General features: G+C 44.6%; 1 protein-coding gene across 1 annotated transcript in view; it reads left to right on the plus strand.

Moving 5' to 3' along the window:
* The window catches only part of ITGA4 (integrin subunit alpha 4), a 531379-nt gene that overhangs the window by 425024 nt on the left and 81549 nt on the right, over positions 1–24806 (plus strand). The window contains exon 21 of the mRNA XM_086956223.1: positions 23249–23338. Coding sequence (XP_086812349.1) covers positions 23249–23338 — 90 coding nt within the window. The remainder of the gene's footprint in view (positions 1–23248; positions 23339–24806) is intronic.

Below are 24806 nucleotides of genomic sequence, written 5' to 3' on the forward strand. Positions count from 1 at the left end.
TCAGCAATACACTGGGATGGGTGCAAGACTTATTCTACATCTTTGGTTTACATGTGGTTCTACCCAGTTGTGGTTTCAAGATTGCCCATTGGATAGGACAGTATTATTGTGTCACGGATCTTCATCAGCATTCCTCAAATGGATGTCTGGTGAACTGTAATAGGTCTAACTCTTCATGCCTTGGTGATACCTCAGATATTTATTTATGCAAATATTCTGGACATTTATCTAGTCCACTCCTAGCCACATGACGACAAAAGTAGGATAGTATCCACAAGTAAAAATGCAGTGCAGTGGGGGAGCGTCATTTCATTAGGTTCATTTTAAGAGATGGGTCTTCTGAAGTTATTTGAAGATGATGAGCTCTCTCAAATAATTTCAGAAAATGCTACACTTGCATCTTTTATCTTTGGTTCAAGGTATGTCAAGAGCTAATCTGTTTATTCTATTCATCGCCTGACACATACCTGCAACTGCCAGTTTATCATGGAGAAATACAGGTTTATGAAAGACTGGGCTCCGCATTATTTGGGATTCAAGTTAGAAGGATGTTTCCACAGTCAATGTACAACTGGGGTAGCAATTGAAACAATTCCGAGAGACCAGCAGGGATGCATGGTTTGACTTACGAAAGACAGTGTAATTTGTTGAAAGTTGAACAACAGCTTGGTGACGTGTGATTAAAGAGATGAGTCTAACGTGCATTTCACTAATTTTGCAGACAAAATAATTTTTATGGCGATATCTACCTGTTTATATATAAAAAGAAGTATTTTAATTCAAATTCGAACTCTAGACATGTAAAGGCAAATGACATTCAAAAGCAATAACACCTGCCCGCTTGATTTCGGGACTCTAGTAGTGGTCAGGCCACTCCCTGCGGTCCCACCTTTAGTTCAACAGGTTTCATGTTACTCCCCATTTACTAATGCCCGCATCCAGGGAATATAAACAATTAGGCCTTACTCAAGAGTTCTCCCCTCTGACTCTCTTCTTAAGTTCAGTCACTAGGGTCTATGGGGTTGCACTTGCAGCACTAATGGCATTTTGTTCCCTGGGGACCAAAAGGCCTAGTTCTTGGCTTACCTACTCAGATGGTATGGAATCCTTCAGCGGTGCAGCAAAGTCTTGCTCTGGCACGGCAAAGCCATGCTGTGCACAGACCCATGTGGCTGCACTCGGCAGGGGCAGGTGCAGGCACTCTCTAATTTGAGCCACGCTACCGGAAGTTCTGGCGATCGGGGTTGTTCCAATTCCTTTGATTGCACGGTAAATCACTCTTCCATTCATGGAGGGGGGGCTTGATCTCTGTGCTCCAATGGGGCTTTGGCAGTGTCCTTTTGATCCTCGGGCCTCCTTCAGTGCAGACCACAGCATACAGGGCAGTCCCACCTCGATCACAGCAGCAGTTTGTCAGGTTACTGCCCGTACATGTTGTCTCTGAGTCTCCGCCAGCCCCTCCTGGCAAATAGGGTCATGACCATGGCACTCACAAGTCCAGTCACACTGGCCTGGTGTTGGCATTCTCGGTGGCCCTCTTTCTGGAACGCGAGGCCTCCCACCAAGAGGTCATGCGTGCCCTCCATGGAAACCTCGCTCCTCAGCTCAGTACACTGCTGCCCCTCCTGGCATATGTGGTCACTGAAACAATCCAGCACATAGGCTATGATCTGGTCAGTGTGGGAGCCAGCTCTTCACAACTCAGTCCTTGGCTCAGTACACAGCGGCTCCTCCTGGCATATAGGGTCGGCGAAAGAATCAGACACACGAGCTAAAGCCCATTTGGTGTGGGAGTGGATTACACACATCTCTCTGAGGGAGTTCTCACATCAGGGCTCCCCTCTGGACCTAGTTCCTTCCGACGCTTCTTCTCTCCAGGCCCCTTCCTTGTGATCAATCATTGAATCAAAGAGCCCTTTGAAATGCAGAGAGAGAGCCTGACTCTCCCATCCTCCAGTGAATGTCCCACCTAGTTTACAGGAATGCAGCAATAAACAAATTTCTCTCGGGGGACTCCTCGACTACTTATTTTTGTATGAGGGAGGCCTGGGCTTCCCAAAATAGAATCAGAGGTCTGCCATGTAATGTACCAGTGCAGGGACGCTTGCACCCAGTGCCCACAGCACACTTACTGCACAGCACTGTTATTCTCATCTATTATGTCACCACAAGCATAACTACATGCAGCCAACACATTCAGTCTGCACGCACTGTTCAGTACTGCAGCCTTTCTGTATTGTACCAGAGTGTGGTATTTAAAAACACACTCTGCCAGCACACACACATTTCCCATTTGCGCACTGTACCACACTTCACTCCTTGTGTTGTGTATTTATTGCGTGTACACATGTAGTCAGCATATTTCCATCACTCATGCACTTCCACACCAACCTGATTTAGCCCAAAGGTGAGTTAAGCATGCAGCAGCGAAACTTTAAATAAGGCAAGTGAACCTGTTGTCCTCACTCCAGTGACACATGGTAAAAAGGAACTGTTCACTACTACTATCACTAGACCGTATGCTACCACCACCGCACTTGTGCTGCTTAACTCTTGGTGAGAGCGGTAGCATTCCACCACTGTGTGGGCAGCGCTTTGGGTGCACCATCGTGGTCCAACAGGACCGCAATCCTTGAGTCAGCCCTATGTCATGGCACACACATGTGATCCGTGTTTGCCTATGGCATGACAAGAATCAGCATTATGGGTTTCAGCCAACAGTGCAGTTGGGCACTCAGGGCAGGAATAGACAACTCTTGCCATGCAGAGGACTTTTCTGTCCCAACAGATCAGAGTGACCCTCATGTAAAGATGGGTATTTTCAGCATACTGATCATTGGACATCTCTCATGGTTTAACATTAACTCCAGCAGATCTCTCAGAAGGTTTAAAAGCACTGAAGGTGAAATTAAGTCTTCCATGACAAGGAGGAAACAGGTTATCTGGTGTCTCAAATAACCTAGATTGTGATGCACACTGAGGAAGAAGGACACTTGTAGAGAGGGTGAGGAGAAGGTCTCCATGGTGCAGGGTATCAAAACCCACTGACAAGTCTCACCTGTAAACAAAACATGGATGGCACCATCTAGGACAAAGCTTTCCAAAGTGTGTGCTGCAACGCCATACTGTGTGGCCTCCACTCTGTGGGTGTGTTGCCTGACCATGACCCCCCTCGTGTGTGGCAGCCCGGGCTCAGACAGCTCCGGGGCACACACACAGCCGCACCCGAGCACTTCACAGGTCATTAAAAGACTGTGTGCTTGTTAAAGAGGCTCACAGCACCGAGACCGCCCTCATCGCCGCCACCGATGACATCCGAGCCCTGATGGACAATGGAGAAACAGCAGCCCTCATCCTCCTAGACCTCTCCGCGGCCTTCGACACGGTCTGCCACCGCACCCTAGTACAGCGCCTCAGCAACATCGGAATCCAGGACAAGGCGCTGGAATGGATCATCTCCTTCCTCGACGGAAGAACACAGAGAGTCCACCTACCACCGTACAAGTCAGAGGCCTCCGAAGTCATCTGCGGCGTCCCTCAAGGATCATCTCTGAGCCCCACTCTCTTCAACGTCTACATGAGCCCCCTCGCGGCCATCGTACGCAAACACAACCTCAGCATAATCTCCTACGCCGACGACACCCAGCTGATCCTCTCCCTGACCAACGACCCCGCCTCCGCCAGAGCCAACCTGCACGAGGGGATGAGAGAGGTAGCCGAGTGGATGACGACCAGCCGCCTGAAGCTGAACTCGGACAAGACGGAGGTCCTCATCCTGGGCTCTTCCCCCTCCGCCTGGGACGACTCCTGGTGGCCTCCCGCCCTGGGCACCGCACCCAAACCGACAGACCATGCACGCAACCTGGGCTTCATCCTGGACTCCTCCCTCTCCATGACCAGACAAGTCAACAACGTCTCCTCGGCGTGCTTCAACATCCTACGCATGCTACGGAAGATTTTCCGGTGGATCCCCACCGAGACCAGGAAGACTGTCACCCAGGCCCTCGTCACCAGCCGACTGGACTACGGCAACGCCCTCTAGGCCGGTACCACCGCCAAGCTCCAGAAGAGACTCCAGCGGATCCAGAACGCCTCAGCCAGACTCATCCTCGACATCCCACGAACCAGCCACATCACCGGACATCTGAGAGACCTTCACTGGCTCCCCGTCAACAAGAGAATCACCTTCCGCCTCCTCACCCACGCACACAAAGCCCTACACGACCAGGGCCCGAGCTACCTCAACAGCCGGATCAACTTCTACGCACCCAAACGCCACCTCCGATCAGCCAACCACGCCCTCGCCCCCCGCATCCGAAGAGCGACTACGGGAGGAAGGTCCTTCTCCTACCTGGCCGCCAAGACCTGGAACTCCCTCCCTCCCGACCTGCGCCTGACCCAAGACCACCTCTCCTTCAGGAAAAAGCTGAAGACCTGGCTGTTCGAGCAGTAGCGGCACCCCCCCCCCCCCCCCCCCCCAGCGCCTTGAGACCCTATGGGTATGTAGCGCGCTCTACAAGTGTCACTGATTGATTGATTGATTGTTGATGTTTCACCCCTTCTAAGAGCCCCTACAGCGCCACCCTACCCACTGCTTAATGTTTCAGCACCCCCCCCCCCTGAAATGTGTCTCTAGTTGCACCTCTGCGCTGGGGGGTGTCTGCTGTTGTTAATATGCTCTGTAGCGCCTCCCTCCACCCTGGGCCCAGCAGGCACCAATCTCTCCTGCCAAGCACCAGCCTTAGCCAGGGCTACCGGCTGCTGGGAACATGATTGCGGCTCCTTGACCTTGTCGGACACCTGGCAGTGGCAGCTTCCGAGCAGTTTTGGAAGGAGTCTCTGCTTGGCGCACTGGTTCAAGGCGCTGCATCTTATTACTTCGAAAACTCAGGCGTTAGCAGAGAGGTAGGGACTCTGTCCAGCCTCAGGTCCATGGGCTTTTTATCTTATGACCTCCGCATTTATTTATAAACATTACATCATTGTATTTGTCTATTTTGTTGAATTTATTTCTCAGCAGTTGCAGTAGAAGGGTAACGGCGAAAGGGTGCCACAGAGATATGGGGGGGGGGGAGAGGTCCGAGTTATAGGGAGTGATAGAGAGGGAGACAGCGAGAGAGAAGGGAGGGACTGAGAGAGAGAGATATTGAAGGATGGAGAGAGGGGGCGAGAGACATACAGAGGGAGATAAACACAGAGAGAGAGGGAGAGAGACTGAAGGATGGAGAGAGAGAGATAAAGAGAGAGGAGGGATAGAGAGGGGGAGACAGACTGAAGGATGGAGGGCGAGAGAGATACTGAGGGAGAGAGCCAGAGAGAGTGAGAGAAAGAGAGGGGAAGAGAGAGAGAGACTGCAGGGAGAGGGAGAGGAGGGAGAGAGAGGCAGATAGAGGGAGAGGAGGCAGAGAGAGAGGAAGAGGAGTGAGAGGGAGTGGGAGGGAGAGGGAGGGGAGGCAGAGGGAGGGGAGCGAGAGAGAGGGAGAGGGAGAGGGAGAGGAGTGAGAGGGAGAGGAGGGAGAGGAGTGAGTGAGAGGGAGAGGAGTGAGTGAGAGGGAGAGGAGTGAGTGAGAGGGAGAGGAGTGAGTGAGGGAGAGGAGTGAGGGAGAGGGAGAGGAGTGAGGGAGAGGGAGAGGAGGGTGAGGAAGAGGAGGAAGAGGGAGAGGAGGGAGAGGAAGAGGAGGGAGAGGAAGAGGGAGAGGAGGGAGAGGGAGAGGAGGGAGAGAGAGGAGTGGGAGTGAGACGGAGAGGAAGAGGACGGAGAGGAAAAGGAGGGAGAGAAAGAGGAGGAAGAGGAGGGAGAGGGAGAGGGAGGGAGAGGAAGAGGGAGAGGAAGAGGAGGGAGAGAGGAAGAGGAGGGAGAGAGGAAGAGGAGGGAGAGAAGGGAGAGAAGGGAGAGGAGGGAGAGGAAGGGGGAGAATAGGGAGAGGAGGGAGAGGAAGGGAGAGGAGGGAGAGGAAGGGAGAGAGGGAGAGGAGTGAGAGGAAGAGGAGTGAGAGGAAGAGGAGTGAGAGAGAGGGAGAGAGGGTAGAGGAGGGAGGGAGAGGAGAGAGAGGGAGAGGAGGGAGAAGAAGAGGAGGGAGAGGAGGGAGAGGAAGGGAGAGAGGGAGAGGAGGGAGAAAGGGAGAAGACAGGGAGGGAGAGTGAGAGGGAGACGAGTGAGATGGAGAGGAGGGAGAGGAGACAGAGAAGGAGGAGGGAGAGGGAGAGAGACAGAGGGAGAGGAGGGAGAGGATACAGAGAGAGAGGGAGAGGAGTGAGAGGAAGAGGAGTGAGAGGGAGCCGGAGAGGAGGGAGGGAGAGGGAGGGAGAGGAGAGGAGAGAGGGAGAGAGGGAGAGGAGGGAGATTGGAGAGGAGGGAGAGGAAGAGGAGTGAGACGGAGAGGAGGGAGAGAGGGAGATGGAGAGGAAGGAAAGGGAGAGGAGGGAGAGGGAGAAAGACAGAGGGAGAGGAGGGAGAGGGAGAGAGACAGAGGGAGAGGAGGGAGAGGAAGGAGAGGAAGAGGAGTGAGAGGGAGACGGAGAGGAGGGAGAGGGAGGGAGGGAGAGGAAGAGGAGGGCGAGAGGGAGAGGAGGGAGAGGAGAGAGAGAGGGAGAGGGAGAGGAGAGAGAGATGGGAGAGGGAGAGGTGGGAGAGAGATGGATAGCAAGGCACAGTGAAGTAAGGATGATGTGCCTTTTGGCGCGCTGCGTTGAGAAAAGCGGTCTAACCTGAGCTTAATGTGCAGAGAACGGCTGATAAGTTGCATGATTGTTCCAGAACGGATTTTTGTATAACTCATATTCAGCAAGGCATCAGGTGGACTTTGTGCATGGTTGGAAGGGTTGGCAGTGCATGCACCCCCCGTTTTTGTGCTGTAAATCAATGGGGCATGTGTCAATGTGTGCATGGTTATATTCTTGTTTCAGGCACACACCTAACCTTGCTTAGACTCAGTTTTGCTAGTCACTGTCTTTGTTAGAACCTTCCTGCTTTCTCAAATTTGCTTGAAACTGCCCCATTGGTACCCCCCCAGAACCCGCTTGTAGGAGGTTCGCCTCGCTCACTACGCTCGCTCGCATCACCGAGTCACAAAATGAAGATTGTCGAAAAGGTATGTCACCGACGTGGAAAGTTTGGAAAGCTGTGATCTAGGACATCAGTGGTAAAGGGGTTAGCTGTACATTTGGGTATGAAATTCAAAATGCAGGTATACTGGAGATTGACAATTGAGCGGGTATTTGTGTAGCATCTTCTTGATCAGTTCATCCACAGAGGGAAGTTTGGAAACTGAGCTCAAATAATGAAAATCAGAGGAGTTTGGGTTTGCTTTCTTTAGCAAAGGGGGAGTTTGGCCAGATTTTAAATAAAAAGGAAAACTTCTTGTGAAGGTGAAGCTTTCTCATTTTTGAGGAGATTTTAATAAGTCACTGGTGTTTACTAGTTGTTTAGTGTGACTGGAATTGCAATTAAGGTTAGATTCATGTAGAGTAAAAATTGTCTTTGGGAAGACTGCACAGAGTACTTTAATAAAAGAGTGTTGAGTTTGCGGGCTCTCTGCCATGGTTGAGGACATCTATTAAGACCTACTACAGTCCGAGCTGGAGCAATAGTATATTCTTCTCTCAAAGAAATTACAAACTGTTGGCCTCCACTGCGCTCAGATTCAAGCATTGGGAAATGTTTATTGCTTGTAGTGACAATATAGCTTTATCACAGACTGCAAAATAAAGAACACCAGTCTGGCAATTTTTCAGATCACATTTAAGATGGGGGTTCACTTATTAAGCAAAACCATGAATTAACCCTTCAAATATCCATTGGTAAGTAGCACCTGGGACACTTTAATTTGTACTGTTATCTAACTCAGGCTTTCGTTGTTACCTTTGTTACCATTATGACTCTAATAGTAGAACAGAAGGAAACACATTGAGATGTTCAAATCTTAGATGTTGAAGAACTAATATTAGTCAGTGGCAAAAATCAGGGAAGTTGTAAGAGTGAAACACATGATCTGACTTCTGGAGACTCCTTCTTAATGAAAGGTGGGCTCTGTTCAATGACCATTTTTCAGTAGGGCCTTTTGTTAAGGACCCTCAACGGCAGGGTATGTGAACTCTGCCATCAAGTAAACAACTCACTCTGACTCTTTGGAACCGGTTTCCTTGCTCCGAGAGTGGAGTTGTGAGCTTTAGATCTGGAACTCCTGTATACCAAAGAATAATAAAATAGGAAGGAAGCCCAAGACCATAACGTATTACTGTTAGAGATTGAAACCCCTGCACTCAAACATGACACTCCTGCCACATTCCCCTTATCTACATTACCATTTTTAGGTTTTGCCTAGCGAGCTGCGCAGGCACTGCGCAGCCGCAGGGAAAACTTAATGAGAACAGATAGAGTGGCTTTGGTCCCCGCCTCTGTTTCCATTGGCTAGCTCCATAAATGGAGGCTAGCCATTGGAACAGAGAGGCGTCCGTCATAGCCGGACCAGATTCGTGGGCGTTCCCACAATTTCTTCCCTTTTGCCACGTCATGCGGCGGTGGGCGGGGTTTATTTTATTTTTTTGTAGGTTTAGTTTGGTCATTTCGTGGCCGACCGCCGCCGGAGGAAGACCAGGTGAGTGCCTTTCTTGCTGTTCCCTCCGCCCTCCCGCTGTCAGTGTGCCTGCCCGCCCCCCTCCCGCTGTCCGTGTGCCTGCCCGGTGTCTGAGCTTTCAGCTTGTTTCAAGCAAAGAGCGCCGTTAAGCTGTGGGGCACACAGGAGCTAGATGCCTCCACTGGCTCGTTACCACGCACACCCCAGCAGCTCCTCGTTTTCGGCTGGGCAGCTGCTGGCACAGATTATTAGTCTGCTTGAAATAAGCTGAAAATTAGCGAGTGCCCCGGGAGCCTTCAGGGGCACAGGGCGCACCGCTGCATTGCTATGAGATGGTTGCTTCTCTCTCAGCTCCCTTCTTTCGGAGGTGTAACTCGAGAGGCCGCAGAAAGAGGCAGCTAAATATAAATCCCTGCCTACCCGGGTGCACCTCGCACCGGTTCGCATCTGCTGAGACTACCCTCTCCAGACTGGCTTGTGTCGGAGCATCTTCCGCTGGAGAACTGCTACTGGGGTGTTTAACTGCACGGCTGGGCGCTGAGGACAGGGCACAGGCTGCAGGCCAGGGCCAGGCTCTCGTGCGCGGAGAGATTACACCTGAATGGAAACAGCTGGGGCGGTAATGCCACGTCTGTCAGGGACATGTCCCCAAACACGACAGCTTGTATCCCATGGATTGCTCAGGAATCGAGTACCACCTGACCCGCCGTAAATCACAGGTTAATATTAGAAGGTCGTATGTATGGCCCAGTAGAACCCACTAGCCTAGAACGCACCGCTCCCCGCATCATACCCTATATACTCCTACTGCAAGCCAGGGTTCGCCCTAGAATCCATAATGGACAAGTTATACCTCTCAAGATAATTATTGGGCAAGTGCAGAAGGCTCTCTTGTGTCCAGGCCACACAACAGACTGTCCCGTCCCAAGGTAGTGGGCTCAGCTTTGTGGCCATGTCCGTGTGTAACAAGAACTGCCCAGCCAATCAGGTAGGAATGTAAGGTAATAAATACTCCTCAGACCCACTCAAAAGGAGGACCACCCACGAACCTTCGAGCAGTAACCCAAAGACAGACGAGTTATGTATGTATGTATGCACTAGAAGAGTGTGCTTTAAAAGTTCCACACACCAAAAGAGCCATACATAAAACGGTCAGAGTGGTTGCTTTGCTGGTTTTAGAAATATCAATGGTTCTAGTATGCTTGCAGATTCCCTTACGGTTCATCGTACGAGGCCTCGCTCAATTGTCCCAAACAACTTTTTATTTCATATGTTGGAGGGGGGGTCCTCTCTTCTGAACTGAACGTCTTATCAGTCTGAAGTAGCTTCAACTGAGCAGTCAAAGAATGAATGGTCAATTAATCTGAACTCTTTACTACATGACCCACACTAAGAAGCTTGCACAGCTGCGAAACAGGCTAAATCTGTTGCGTGGTTTAAAATAAGACTTTAGCTTTGAGAACCTAGCAATACATCTTTCACATATAGTTAATTTCACCACTGAGAATTGTTAAAAAATAAAAAATTTGAAAGGTGACACAAAAATTGTATTAGTCATATGTAGAACTAATTGATTCTAAGCGCAAACACAGTATTTGTATCTGTATGTTGGTCCCACATGCCAGGTTTCCTTACCAAAAATTGCAGTGGTCAAACGTACAGCGACTAATTCCCTGATATTCACACAAACAAATATGTGCTCAAACTCGCGTAAATACGCGACCTATTGCATTGCAAATGCTATAGGTCTCGCATTTGCGAGAGATTACGCTATTGGCATTGTAAATGACAATGCCATTTATTTATTTATTTTCAAAACCAACACATAAATACAAATTTTGTCATTTACAATGCCAATAGCTCTAACTTTTCAAAAGGCGAAACCATTGCATTGTAAATGCTTGTTCTCTCAGCCCTTGCATCCTGGGAATCTGCCAAACTACCACTTATAGTGCATAGCAGAAATCAAGGAGCTATGCATCCTGCTTTCCCATCATGCCAGCCACGTTCTACCCATTCTGAGGATCTCTACCCCCAAGTTTTGGAGATGAATGCTGAGGTTGATAATGTGGAAGGTGCTTACTTGCTCCTCATTTCCTGAAAATAGGCAGGCTGTTCATAGAAAAGCTAGCTCGAATGAAGACTGGCCTGAAATGAGGGAATCTTTTGATCACATGCTACTTAGGAGGGTCCCGGAGATTGCTGGTACCCTCTCCACATGACTGTATCTTGCCCAGGAGCGCATCACAAGGTTATGTGCCTCTTTTATCCTCACTAAATTTACTACTGAGACTATCATTTTTAATGCCTATATCCCAGTATTCTATTTTACATCCTACATTCCTTATTTGAAGGTTAGGAACACTATCCATGGCAAGGGAGTGTCATGTTCATACTGAGAGTATTGCCATGAGTGTGTGCAGTGCCAGTTCTGAATGAACAGCAGATGAAATTGTGTATTCAGTCAGACCTTGCTTACCATGGACTCATACTGTCTGTTATTCCTGTTAGGGGAAAAAGTGATGTTCCAAGAAACCCCATGACTTACAGGTACAATTCACTACTGTTGTGTTTAGTTCTCTTCCTTTTAAGGATAGGCTGGCAGTGATAAGAGAGACTTTGGTGAAGTGAAATACCCATTTCAAATAGAGATAAGATGATTAATTGAATCTGTGCAAATAATCTAAACCACTGGCAATCACTCTGGATAGCATTCCAACCCATCATGTTTCGCCCACTGTGGCACTCTGGAGAATAGCCCACCGTGTGCAATAAAATGTTGACCCTGCTCTGAATGGGAGAAGTCAATTCCAAACAAGGTGGAAAATTGCCCTGGAATGCTTGTGTTCCTTTCTCGAACGGGTTTCTCCTAGCAGTTAAAAATGGACTGTTCTCATAAAAGTCATTACTGATCTGCATAAGGTGGACCTCTGTCTAAAGTGGCAGAGTGGGCAAAATCGATGTGTTAGCCTTATAAAATACTCTTTGTCACTTCAATTCCAGTGACCCTAATGGTGGAGAGAGCCATATCAAATTTTCCAAGGTAAAGTTGGCGCTGAGATATGAAAATTTCATAGTTCAACGTCTTAAAAACAATCAACCTATGGCAAATAGGAGTGTTAGTTATCCAGAAAGATCTTTGATAAGTGTGTCTTCTATGTAAAAATTCTGTCATTGGAGTAAAATATCCATCATGAAGCCACGATTTTCTCAATCCTGTACATAACTTCTCCCTTAGCATGCCTGGACAATGCAAAATAAAGCATGACAATGAATATATATATCCGCAAAGCTGCTTCACGCGGTTGTTTCTCAACAAGCAGACACGGACCCGTTTTAGTGCTTGACTCCCAAGTTTATTTGTCGGCCATTACGCGTTTCGCCACTCCAAGTGGCTTGATCACAGGACAACGCTGAAAACGGTACCAGACCTATTATAATGCTACACCTATGCACGTGATAACTTTTGTAAAGTAAACCTAGAAGAAACATTCAGTTTGTACGGACACTTGACCAGCTAGTAAATCTGAGATAAAAGGTACGATATTTACACGGCTCTGATAGAGAATATAAATATATATAATAAATTATGTACATGTAGGCTAATTTATCTAAAAAACATTGCAATGTTCCATATTTTTAAATTACAAAATATATTATAGGAGTATAAAAATACAATATAAAAGTACCAAAAATATATACTAATGCCTAAAAACCTTAAAATCAGCAATGATTCGATCAAGGTTATTAAGTCACCATAATTTCATTCTAAATTAGTGGAACCTTGGGAACATGTACAATTATTTTCTCTGAGCTGCACAAACATATCAATTCAACCTCAAAATAAGTCATGGGCTGCTCATATTAAAATTAATGCATGAATGCAATTTATATTTTTATCGTGATGAGCGCCCCGTGGGTCTAATGTCAATTGCTGGGTGTCCTAAAGAATGATTCAAAAAAGCATATCATAAATATCTAAAAGGCAAATATGTGTGGTGTGAAAAAAAGTGCATACGGTGAAAAAGTGTGTTAAAAAACCAAAATGATCTTTGGTTAAGAAGTTTCAGCAGCTGTATTAACAATACTTTGTAGATTGCAAGAACTTGAAATATATTTCTTATGGTTAGCAATGAGGTAGATGTAATATTATGTGCAAAGAAAGCTGTATTGGAGAAGGATTTGCAGTGCTTCAGAAAGCAGCGAAGGGCACATGGGTGCTACAAATGGTATGTTTACAGACATGTGTGCAGATCTTCTGTGTTGTTAAGACCCCTATTGGCTATTGAGATTAAGGATATAGCGGGTTTCCAGTTTGCGCATCTTGTGCTCCCTATCGCCACCCTTCTTGGTCTTGGGGATGGCATCTATGACATAATACGAGAGATCATGAGGTTGTTGTTACGTACCTCTCGGAACTGCCTCGCAACTGGGTATGTCGGGTCATGGTTATTAATTGCCCGAATGTTGCAGGATCCTTTTATTAGCTGGCAATTTAGTGCTGCCGACGTACTTTAAAGGGCATGTGCATTCTAAGATGTAGATTGCATATTTATTTATTTATTTATTTATTTTTTAAACTTGTAAGGCGCAACAGCTACCCAAAAAGGGTTTCCCGGCGCCGAGACACAGCACAAAAGGTAGCAGGGGGTTTCAGGTTGTTCAAGTTATTGTTCGAACAACCAGGTTTTGATGTTTTTTCTGAACCTAACATGGTTTTCCTCTTTGCGAATGTAAGGAGGGAGTGCGTTCCAAAGGGATGGTCCTAAGTGAGCAAAGGATCTGCCTCCCATTCTTGCAAGTTTGAACCTTGGCACACAGAAGTTAGCAGCTGATTCTGACTGAAGGTTGCGTTTGGGAGTGTAGGGATGGGCAAGTGCTAGAAGATAATTGGGTGTAGTACCTGTTTTGATTCTGAACATATAGTTCAGGGCTTTAAATCTAATTCTGTTTTCTACCCTGAGCCAATGCAGCTCACAACGGTAGTTCGAGACTCTGGAAGTTTTGGGAATTCTGCACAGCAGTCTAACAGCTGAATTTTGGACAAGCGGCAGCCGCCGAACTACCGCTTTGTTGGAGCCAAGGTATAGTATGTTTCCGTAGCTAAGCCGAGATGTAATGAGGGCATTGACTACGGTTTTTTGGGTTGAGATGGGCAGCATCCGAAGGATTTTCCTCAGCCACTTAATGATGGTAAAGCAAAGGCCGACGACTTTGCTGGCCTGTTGTTTCATGGAGAGGGAGCTAACAATGATGAGTCCTAGATTACGTACTTGGGTGGCTGGGGTTGGGAAATTTCCCACCTGGTTTGGCCAGTGGGAAGGGTTCCAAAGATCACGTTGTTTCCCCAGAAGGAGGATCTCCGTTTTTTCTCCATTTAGCTTTAGCTGGTTTCTAGTCATCAATATTCCGTCTTGCAGTGGAGGGGCTTGTTGATTTTATTCTTCTTGTCACTAAAAGCGGTGCAATAGCTTTTTTTATTTATGCCATACTGACACGCTTTGCAGGATCTGCACTTGGTAAACCCGTTAGTTGCCATTAGCCAATTAGGGGATGGTGATGTTTCGGGATTACTGGAAACTAACTCGCTATGCATGGAGGGTGCTCTCCTAAAGGTAATGCTGGGTCTAATGGGCATCTCTGCGCCTATTACTGGGTCACTTCTAATCAAGGCCCAGTTCTTATTCACAATCCTAGTGATGGTTTTTTCTTGGGCGCTGAAAGGCATTATTAGTCTTATTGGTTCAGTGCTGACTACCTCCATTGTAGTCTCCTCTCTGATTTTTTTATAGGAATGAGGAGCTTTCCCTGTCCAACCCTAAGGTTTTATTGATTGCAGTTTGGATGGTTTTGAGAGGATATCCTCTGGCGAGGAACCTGTCCCTGCATTGTTGTTGGGCTTCCACAAGATCTGCCGGATTACTGAAGATTCTTTTGATGCGCAGCATCTCCCCATAGGAGATGCTATTCACCAAATGCCTTGGGTGGACACTCAAAGTGTAAAATGGAGTTACCTGCAGTCTCCTTTCTATAGAGTTTAGTTTCCAGCTTTTTGTCTGCCACATATATCTCTACATCTAAAAAGTTGATTTTAATGCAACTGATGGTGGATGTAAAGTGCAAGTTGACATTATTGGCATTAATGGACTCCACAAAATTCATGGCTTCGTCAATTGTCCCATCCCACACCAAAAGCAGGTCGTCAATGTATCTGTAGTACAGTTTTACATGGTCATCAAACAATTTCTTGTGCGTGCTTTTGAGGACCAGCTCCTCCCACCAGCCCATAAATAAACAGGCGTAGCTGGGGGAGAAGCTGGCTGGCCCCTATTGCCACACCCTGCATTTGTTGGTAAAACGTTTGATTGAACAAAAACATGTTGTTGTTAAGACAAAAACTGACCATGTCTAACAACATATTGTCATGCTGGGGTCAGATTGTTTTTTTCTTATTTAAAAAATATTCTAGAGCACGTAGACCATCCCTGTGATCAATACAAGTATACAATGAGGACACATCTAAGGTCAAAAGATGGAAATTGTTTCCCCATTCAAAATCTTTAATTTTGCATAAAAAGTCACTTGTGTCTCATAGGTATGATGGTAATTCCATGACCCATTCTTGCAAATAGAAATCAATGTAACTTGAAGCATTTTCCAATAGACTTGATTTAGCCGATATAATCGGTCTTCCTGGCGGTTTGATGGCGTTTTTATGTACTTTAGGTATAAAGTAAATGTTAGGGATGATTGGATGGTCATTCCTTATGAATTGATATTCATCCATTGTTATTAACCCAGTACTTTTCCAGGCGACCAAGTTGATGTAAAATACATTGGCAGTCTTTTTGATGGCCGCTGCAATGCTTAGTCTGTAACAGGACCGGTCATTGAGTTGGGATAGTGCTACGCACATATATTCTTTTTTGGACCAAAGAACCACGTTTCCTCCTTTGTCTGAGTTCCTAACGATCACATCATCATTTTTTTTGCAGTTTGTTGATCAGATGGTAGTATTGCCTGTTTTTGTTCGAAATTTTTCTTTTTGTTTCACAGGTTCTATAGTTGAGCTTCTTAATTTCATGTATTACGTGCTCATTAAAGATGTCAATACCATCCCGTAGCATTATAGGATTGAATTTTTATTTCTTTTTAAAAGGAGTAGTTTTGGTTTTGATGTTAGAGTTGGTAAATGGTTGGCTAAAGGCCATAGGGGACAGGAGGTATATATCTATATATATATATCTATATATATATATATATATATATATACATAGACATATATATAGATATATATATCCTTCACCAAATAGAAAATAATGTCTGCACTCGTCCAATTGCTGTTTAATTGAATATGGGACTATCTATGAGGAACTATGGCACTAAGCCAATAAATGAACTATTACAACATAGACATTACATCCGTAAATTTGGTAAATAATGTACTGTGTGTCGGAACAACCAATACTTAGGTTAAATGGAATTTTTCCATGCTTAAAACTGACCTTTATAAAAAATCCTTGAAAGACTGCCCTGTCCACTCTTAAACTCTCGTATATAATTTAACAGTGATGAACAGAATGTTTAATTTGGTAAAATGTATTTACATGCAATGCTTTAAAAACGTTTTTGATTACCAATTGTTTTGGTAAACTACATCTCCCAGGATGCTTCATTATAAGTTGATGGGTAGTAAATGTATATAAGGTGAAAATAGAAAATGGACTAGTGGCAACACTGTGATCAAGACCTGCCGTCGAAACGCGTAGGTGAATGTGGCTCCTTGAGTCTCTTGAATAAAACCCCATTCTGAGCAATTGGACGAGTGCAGACATTATTTTCTATTTGGTGAAGGATTTATTGTGGCGACACGTTCATCCCTGCTGTCTGGCACCGACCGTTTAAAGTGTGCACCTTCTTAGGAACGAATTGGTGGTATATATATATATATATATATATATATATATATATATATATATATATATATATATATATATATATATGTTCCATCACCCTCAGCAGCCGCCGACAAAGTGAAGAGGCCAACACAGGAGAACAGGTGGGAACAGCTTTTATTCCTCCACGGCAGGCAAGAGAACATTAGACACCTGCTATCAGGAAGCGGCAAATGTATCTGACCCAATGTCACGCCCCTCCTCTTTTGACTTGCTTTGCTCCACCCCTTCAGCCCACGGGCACATGCAAATGTCTAATGGCGAGTCTGTGTGATAACTCGCATTCCCAGAGTGCATCATGCTTCATCTCTTGGAAAACGTTGCGTGGGGATGACAAAGCGTTATTAAAATGCAATTGTTTCTTACTCCGCTGTGGAAGAACGCGCCGTCACCTCCAGTCTCCCTCCGTCCCAACCTGTTTGCTCCTGGTAACAGTGGGCGGGGACCAGGCAGACATGCACGCCCAGTCCAATGTAGGGCCAAATGACCCCAACACCGCCGTAAATGTCCCAGACAGGCAGGTGGACTCCGACAAATCCCGGTACCCCGGGCCACTCCAAAACGCCACCGAAGCAGCAACCAGCAAGGTCGGAGTCAGCTTGACGAGACGGGGACCCCTTGGCGCGGTACTGGATTCCGCGCTGTAACATGAGTTCCATCACCCTCAGCAGCCGCCGACAAAGTGAAGAGGCCAACACGGGAGAACAGGTGGGAACAGCTTTTATTCCTCCACGGCAGGCAAGAGAACATTAAACACCTGCTATCATAGCGAATGCATTTCGGCTTCTACTTTAGCCTTCATCAGCACCGCAGGTGTTGTGAGTGATATATATATATATCTTTGCGCAGGCAGCAGCATCTGAGGAAGGCGGGAGCCGAAATGCATTATGCGTAGCTGTAATTGATTGAATAAATTTCTTCCACAGTTACCCCCTGAGTGGCCTTTCTCCTATTCTTCACGGAGTGGGACCAGTTCTGATAGATATATATATATATATATATATATACATATATATATATATATATATATATATATATATATATATCCTACTGGCAGTCGCCAGTAGGTAGTTATAGTTAGGACCTACTTTCCATAGGAAATCCACAACATTCTATTTGGAATAACTTTGGCGCCGGTGAAAGAATGTTCGCGAACTTCTCCAAGAAAAGGCCTGCTCGGTTCCGGTCCTTCCCTGAAAGTTTGGGGGTGATTCATGAAGCGGGGGCCGACAAAAAAGGGGGGTGCCAAAACGTGTTTTCTCCATGCAATTTTCCATAGGGACCTTTAGCCAGGGCTACAGCCCGAACGGCTGAACGGAATTACACCAAATTTGTCAAAAAGGTAGAGTTCGGTTCGCAGATTGTCCTTTTCGTTAAATGGGGTATATCCGTTCAGTAGTTTCTGAGAATATCACAAGTAAAATCATAGCGATATCTAGAGAAAGAGTTCTTCACGCAGACGGAGATCCGTTCAATTACGAGCCCGAGCTGCATGCTGATTGGCTGTCAACTGTCTGTCAACAATCGAAACCAGGAAGTGTTGGCCGCCATCTTGTGCCTCGGTAGAACCGAGTCACATGAAAACAGTAAAACAAAGTTGAGAAATAAGGAAAGGGGGCAGGGTAGAAACATTCTGACCCTATAGGCTTGCTCAGGGGGTCGTGCATGGAATTTTAGGGTCAATTTGTATTTTTTTTTTAAATAAAAATTTGCGGCGTATGTTACGCGTACGCGGTGGAAAAGGGAAAACTAGAAGTCAGTTTTATTCATTAGGTCTTGGGGGCAAATTCCGGGTGCAATTTTTATAGCTATATTTCTATGACAGTATGTAAAAATTTCCGTTTTTTTTCCCTGCATCAGTTGTACTCTCTACGCATGCGCAGCCTTGTTTGCAAGTGCACTTTTTTTTCTTTTTCTTCAAGTTCGCCAAGCAAATCTCTCCTGATTCTAGGTATTAAATTTGCCGCTTTGTTTTCCCGGGTCGTGTGTGTTATCCGGTGCTATACTTTTGTAATATATGAATTAACATATTGTATGTATATTTATTTGAAATGTAGTGTCGAGGCGCCAAACGTTGATTACATACTCCATTCAACCGTCATTATAGTAGTTTTCCTCCATTGTTTTTATTATACTGTTACTTTCATTTCACCCTGCGCATATTTTCTCTGTGATCGATGAGATTTCTTGCCACAGACACTACAGTGTTTGTCCTTGGCCTCCGATCTTATCAGAGTTGGTCACACGTATACCTAGAAACTAATTTGAAGGACGTAAGCCACAGCCATTAGAACGCGTGTTCGTTAAGAAAATAATATTATTAAGATTATGCATTTATTATGCGTGGTAAATGCATACTAGTTGTAAAAGCATGTGTGGTAAAGCGATATGTGTGCTAATGGTTTTGTGGTGATGATCACGCGTGCTTATGAACCGGGTCTGGGCGTGGTGGAGTCTAGTGCAGCAGGCGGAGGGCCACGCAGTTCCACTCATACAATATAGAAGTAATATAGAATTTTAAAACGTTTTTAAAAAATGATTTCATAATTATCCTAGATTAAATCGTTTGTTAGTATGTTCATTAAATACATGAATATATGTTTTTAAACAATTAAAAACATTCGCGTGTTTCCCGTACGGGGCGCCGTACATGACGTAACATGGAAGCTTTGATGCGTCGCGTAACGTCAAAGCGTATTCGTAGCGTATGCGGAGAATGATTAGCAGTGCAAACTATGGTGCGATCACTCTCTTACTGTCAAATCAGAGCACAGGGCGCGCTATGAGAATGGTTAGAAGTGGTCAGTCATTGGAGATCCAATTCAGGTGTGTGGCTTATCCACAGTATCATAACGTTATTTTTTAACCTGTTTAAGTTTGAGGTTTGAATGAAATACTATGCTATAGGCAGATATGGATGTTTAGGCAGCGGTTATGTCCATGAAGCTTGGTAATTACCATTTACATATAGGTGCCTGAGGGAGGGAAAAGAAGTCTATCTGAATGGCGAGGATTGCACAATTGCAGCAGATCACTGCTTAATTTGTAGGCACATACAATTGCATGGCTCTTGTAAACAAGATGCGCCTAATTTGGACTGAGTTTGGAAAGGTAGTCCGACACCTGCTATCATAACAACGTTCAGTTTACTGGAAACTGTAGTTATTTACTTTGAAATAATTGAGATTGTTGTGCAATGTTAGCAGGCATCGCTTACATGATTACGGTAACTGAGCATGTGGTTTGATTAAAAAAAAGTTGTGTTAACTCCTCTGCATGGGAAGCTGGATGTTTCCATCTGGCTGTCGATTTCGACCTTGAAAGCAGAGTCAACCAAATTGGTCGTATAAGAGCGCTATTGTCTCAAAAAGAGCTCGCTGTTCTATCTGCTACAGAAACATTTGTCCTCATTGTAGCAAACACCCGCACAGAAGTGCATAATTTATTAAATACAGACGTGCTCTTTAATTTTGGGGAGTTAATTTAGAGTATCTTTAATGTGTCCTTGACTATGGGGTTACCTCACTTATTTAAAGTTAGAAGCAGTGGCCTTGTGACTTCTGTAGAAAGTATATTTGGTGTCTTGTCTGTGTTTTTCCATTCGATTTTTTTCCAGCATCTTTGGTGGATTCTCCTTAATTCTCACATTAGTTGCCGGTCTGCTTGTATTAATTTGTTTACTTAAATATGAATGCACATCTTGCAGTAGACAAGAATATGTCCCTGTTGTTGCTGGTCCGGAACCGAATGCTTAGTTATTACGGAGCGCTGCCTCTGGATACATTGAGTGCAGCTTATGGATTATAGTTTTGATTCTCCTTTTTCACATGCGTTCAACCTGTGTTCCATTGCCTGAGCTGCGATTTCGACTGGGCCCTAGATTTGTGACTCTGCAGTAAGGTGTCTCCCAACGCGGATTATGACCAGCTGATGATTGCTCATGAATTGCTCTGTTCTGGCGGTGGGATTATGGCATTAGCAGCGATACATGGAATAATGGGACGTTGGAATGTTTTTGTAGCGGCGCATGACTTCTTGGCACGCAGTTACATTGAAGATGACTCGAGTTTTCCTCTGATGGTGATAGAGGCTTCGGTTGTTGAGGAACATGTATGTTCATTCCCACTATTGAATTGGATGGCTGAAATGTTTTCAGATGATAACACTGACTTCCTCTTGGAGGCTGTTGCTACATACTGTGCTTACACGCTGTTGGATTAAGACTCTTTGATTTTTCTACGTATTCTTTATTATTTAGCTACTGCTTTCTATCAAAGAGCGAATAATTTTGGGGGGAAATGTGAACTTGACTCTGCTTTTTAGGCTTGGACTCTTAGTTTCTAATTCGCCCACGTTTATATCACGTGCTTCGATCAAGGAAGGGTGCTGTGGGGCTGAGCCTTGCAGTCACACCCTGTTAAGTAAGCATGTGTTTATTAGAAGCTTACACGCTATTTTTGCTTTCCTGCTCTGCTTTTCATACAATACATACTTTTGATATTGTTTAGAGAACGCGGAGTATTTTGGTTTATATGAGAATAATTTGGTATGCTAGATTTGTGAACTGCCTCGCTAGTTTTGTGTGTATAGTGAGAGCATGGAACATCAAGGTTATCTTGAATACTGTGTCTTTTATTCAGAATGATCCTCGCACGTTCGAGCCATAACACATATGCAGCTGTGGCCACCTCTGATACTTGCGCGTTTCATAATGCATTGTGGAGGCAAAGTTAGACACAGTTGGAGAACATTCGTATCTTGACAGTTTGTGGAGCACTGAATGTGATGCACTACTGCTGACTATCAGAGGTATGGGTCTGCCCATATAATCCTATGAGACTTTGTGTAGTTATAAACTAATCTGTTAGGGAGGGAGGGTGAAATGTAGGTATATTTTAAATGTGTTTACCTTTAACAAATTAGGATGCTGTTTCCGTTTGTATTTGATAGGATAGTAACAATGCTGACAACCTTGTTTCCGATAATATGTTTGGTTGTATTATCTAAGGTACTGTGCATGAGATTATGGCGTTAGAAATAAACATTTCAAAGTTGCAAGTGTCTTTATTTACATCTTGTTTTGGACTGGTGTAAGACTACAATGAAAGAGTGCTCATGTTATCCAGTTTACTTCATGTAATTTAAGTTGCATGTTCTGGGTTGACTAGTTATTGGTGTTTTTGCTCTAGGGCGAAGAACCAATGAGTGACTGATTGCTAGTCTGGTAGGGGGTTTGTGTAGTAAGGTGGGTTTTGGTACACCATAATTAACTGAGGTCCTAAGTCTTTATGCATAGTTCTGTGTAAGAGCAGAATTCCTGGAAGAGTAATTACAACAAAAAGGCTCGATAAAGGGCTTGCACTTTGAATATGAATATAAAAAAGAAGAACAGTTGATAATCACAGCTAAGGAATGCAGTATTTAGATGTGTGTATGTGTGGATGATTTGTAGATTGAGTGGAAGATGAAAAACTTGAAAAATAAGAAAGGCTGGAGAGACGCAAACCAACCACTGCATTGTCAGTGAAGTGGATCTTTGAATTTCCAGGTCATTACACAGATACGGTGTTGGATTCTGCAGAGGGAGCAAGAGAAACTAGTACTACATCTAAGGAAGAAAGCTAGTGCATAAAGTACACACAGTTCGGCAGATTTACAAGCTTGTGGGAAAAATGATGCTAAAGTGGCGCAATGGGCTTGTAAACCTGCCCCAGTGTGTGGTAGGAAAGACGCAAGAAGGGACGGAAGTATGCAAATTAACCACTGCTATTCATGGGTTGTAGTTACCAAGAAGGCTGAATAAATGCCCTGCATTTTGAATTAGAAATAAAGAAGAATAATTGATAAGCTCAGCGAAGAATGGTAGCAAGTAGGTGTGTGTATTTGTGGTTGTTGTGTTGATTGAGTGGAAGATGACTAAGGTGAAAAATTAGAGAGGTTGCAGAGATGCAAACTTTCCATTTCTTTGTAAAGGAAGTGGGTGTTTAGTTTTCCAGTGCATATATATATATTCACTGAAAAAAACCATAGGTTTCAGCTATGTTATAGTTAGTAATTAGCATTTAAAAAACCTTGCAAATTCACTGAAAAAACGATAGGTTTGACACACGTTATAGTTGGGGATTAGCATTTAAAAAATCTTGCAAATTCACTGAAAAAACCATAGGTTTTATACATGTTATAGTTAGCTGGACATTTCACTTATACAAAACCTTTGAAATTCTCCTGTTATAGTTAGTTCAGCTAACTATAACTCGAGTGCCCACAATGCACTGCTGATGACGTCCCATACGACATCACTCATGACATGGTCAGTGACATCACTCATGACATCACTCATGACATCTCAAATGGCATCACTGATGACATCAATGATTGACAAGCAAATAAATACATCTACTTTGAACTAGCTAAAAATTAAGGAATACATGGACGTGAAAGTGCCAGAAATTACCCATACATGCTTACTTTTGGACAGAATGCATTTGAGGCTCACAGACCAGCTGTGTGAAATACTATTCACTTATATCTTAGAAGACTAAATCAACATTTGCATGCTCATTAAAAACTGTTTTGTCACTGCTTGTGGAACACTGCACGGAATACTCAAATAACTGCATTGAATACAAAAAAGAAGGTCTATGATGCTTGTCCTTTTTCTACTTTCTGCATGCTAATGTGATAAGCCTGATTCATGAGCATATGTTTGTTTCACAGCGAAAATGAAGCAAACGAAGAGCTTCTGAAGAATAACTTTGCAACCTTTACTGTACCTCTAAGGTACGAAGTTCAGCTAAATGTCCATGGGTGAGTGATATTTTTTGTCAGCTCCATTGAGTTTATAAATATTTGAATACGTTCATTTATTTTCCTACAATAGATTAACCCGTTGGCTGCTGCCGTCGGCCAACGGTCGTCACGTGCACTACCTTGGTTGTGCTGCGCACGTCCGTTGGCCGACGCTGCCCCACCCGTTTTTCGAACGTTCAGCACTGGAGCTGAACGTTCGATGCAGCCAACGGGTTAATGTTCTTTTGTGTGTTTATCATTCCTTCATAATTTTTTTATTGATTACTGCAGAGGGTGGACATAGGGCTTTGAGACAACAAAGTGAGATTTCTGATCCATACAATTTTATTTAAAGCATTCTTTCCAAGGACTTTTTCCAATCCCATTCCTTCCACCTACTTGGGTGTGTTTTAAGATGTAGCCAACATGACATGTTTAGTACCGAATCACAGAAACCTTTAGACCTCTTGACGGGGCATCCAAATGATGTAGGGAGAGAGAGAGAGAGAGAGAGAGAGAGAGAGAGAGAGAGAGAGTGAGAGAGAGAGAGAGAGAGAGAGAGAGGTAGTCCTGTTCTTCCAGAGCCAGAGAAAGCTGGAGCCAGATGTATGAAGGGATTATGCATTTGCAAAAGGTCTGATTCGCAAACGTGGGATGTTTGCAAAGGCAAAAATTCCTTTTGGTTGTAACAAACCCAAATTGCAATTCGGTTCTCATGGACTACTGCCTCCTCTTATCAAAATAATATTTAACCTTTTGTTTATTTTTTTTAAACATTTTTTCGTTTTCCTTTATTTAAAAGCAAGCTGAGATTTGGTGGTCTACTGACCCCGGAAGGCCACCATCTCTGTAATAGTTGCAAATCACAGTGGGTAACAATTTGCAGTCTATCTCATTAATATTCATGAGGTATTTCGAATTATGACCCATTTCGATTTGGTATATTATGAATCGACCTATTAGTACAGAGGTCTGTTCTCAAAATGCTTCTCTGTTCGCAAACATACTGGTCGCAAATTGTGACCAGTATATTGTGACCAGTGCTTCACACATTTGGCCTCTCGTGCTTAGTTAGTGCTGTAGCATTCCAATGTAGATCCCTGAATCCATTTTCTGGGTGTGGCAGAGCCCATTTGGCCTTAAACAAGAAAACTCTCATTTAACTTATTTTGTCATGCAAGGCTACACTACTGACACTTTTGTTGGCCCTCGGGAGCAGCTCTTACAGCACGTGCTGCAACTGTTCAAGGCAGGGCATGTTGCGGTGGTGTTGCAGCCTCACTAGTTAAATCACACCAATCTCAAAGACGGCAATGGTTTAGGGAAGAGGTGTGCCAGTGTTTTAATTTTTCCAGTGTCCCTTAAGACACCTCCAGCTACGATTGCGCACATTGTAACTTATTTTTAGCCTGCTATTTTTCCAATATTAGTCCATTAGCAGTAACATGCTTGTATTTGCATTTGAAAAGCTATCACTGTCCCGTTA

Source organism: Lissotriton vulgaris, chromosome 2_1 (assembly GCF_964263255.1).
Source record: "Lissotriton vulgaris chromosome 2_1, aLisVul1.2, whole genome shotgun sequence".
Lineage (NCBI taxonomy): Eukaryota > Metazoa > Chordata > Amphibia > Caudata > Salamandridae > Lissotriton > Lissotriton vulgaris.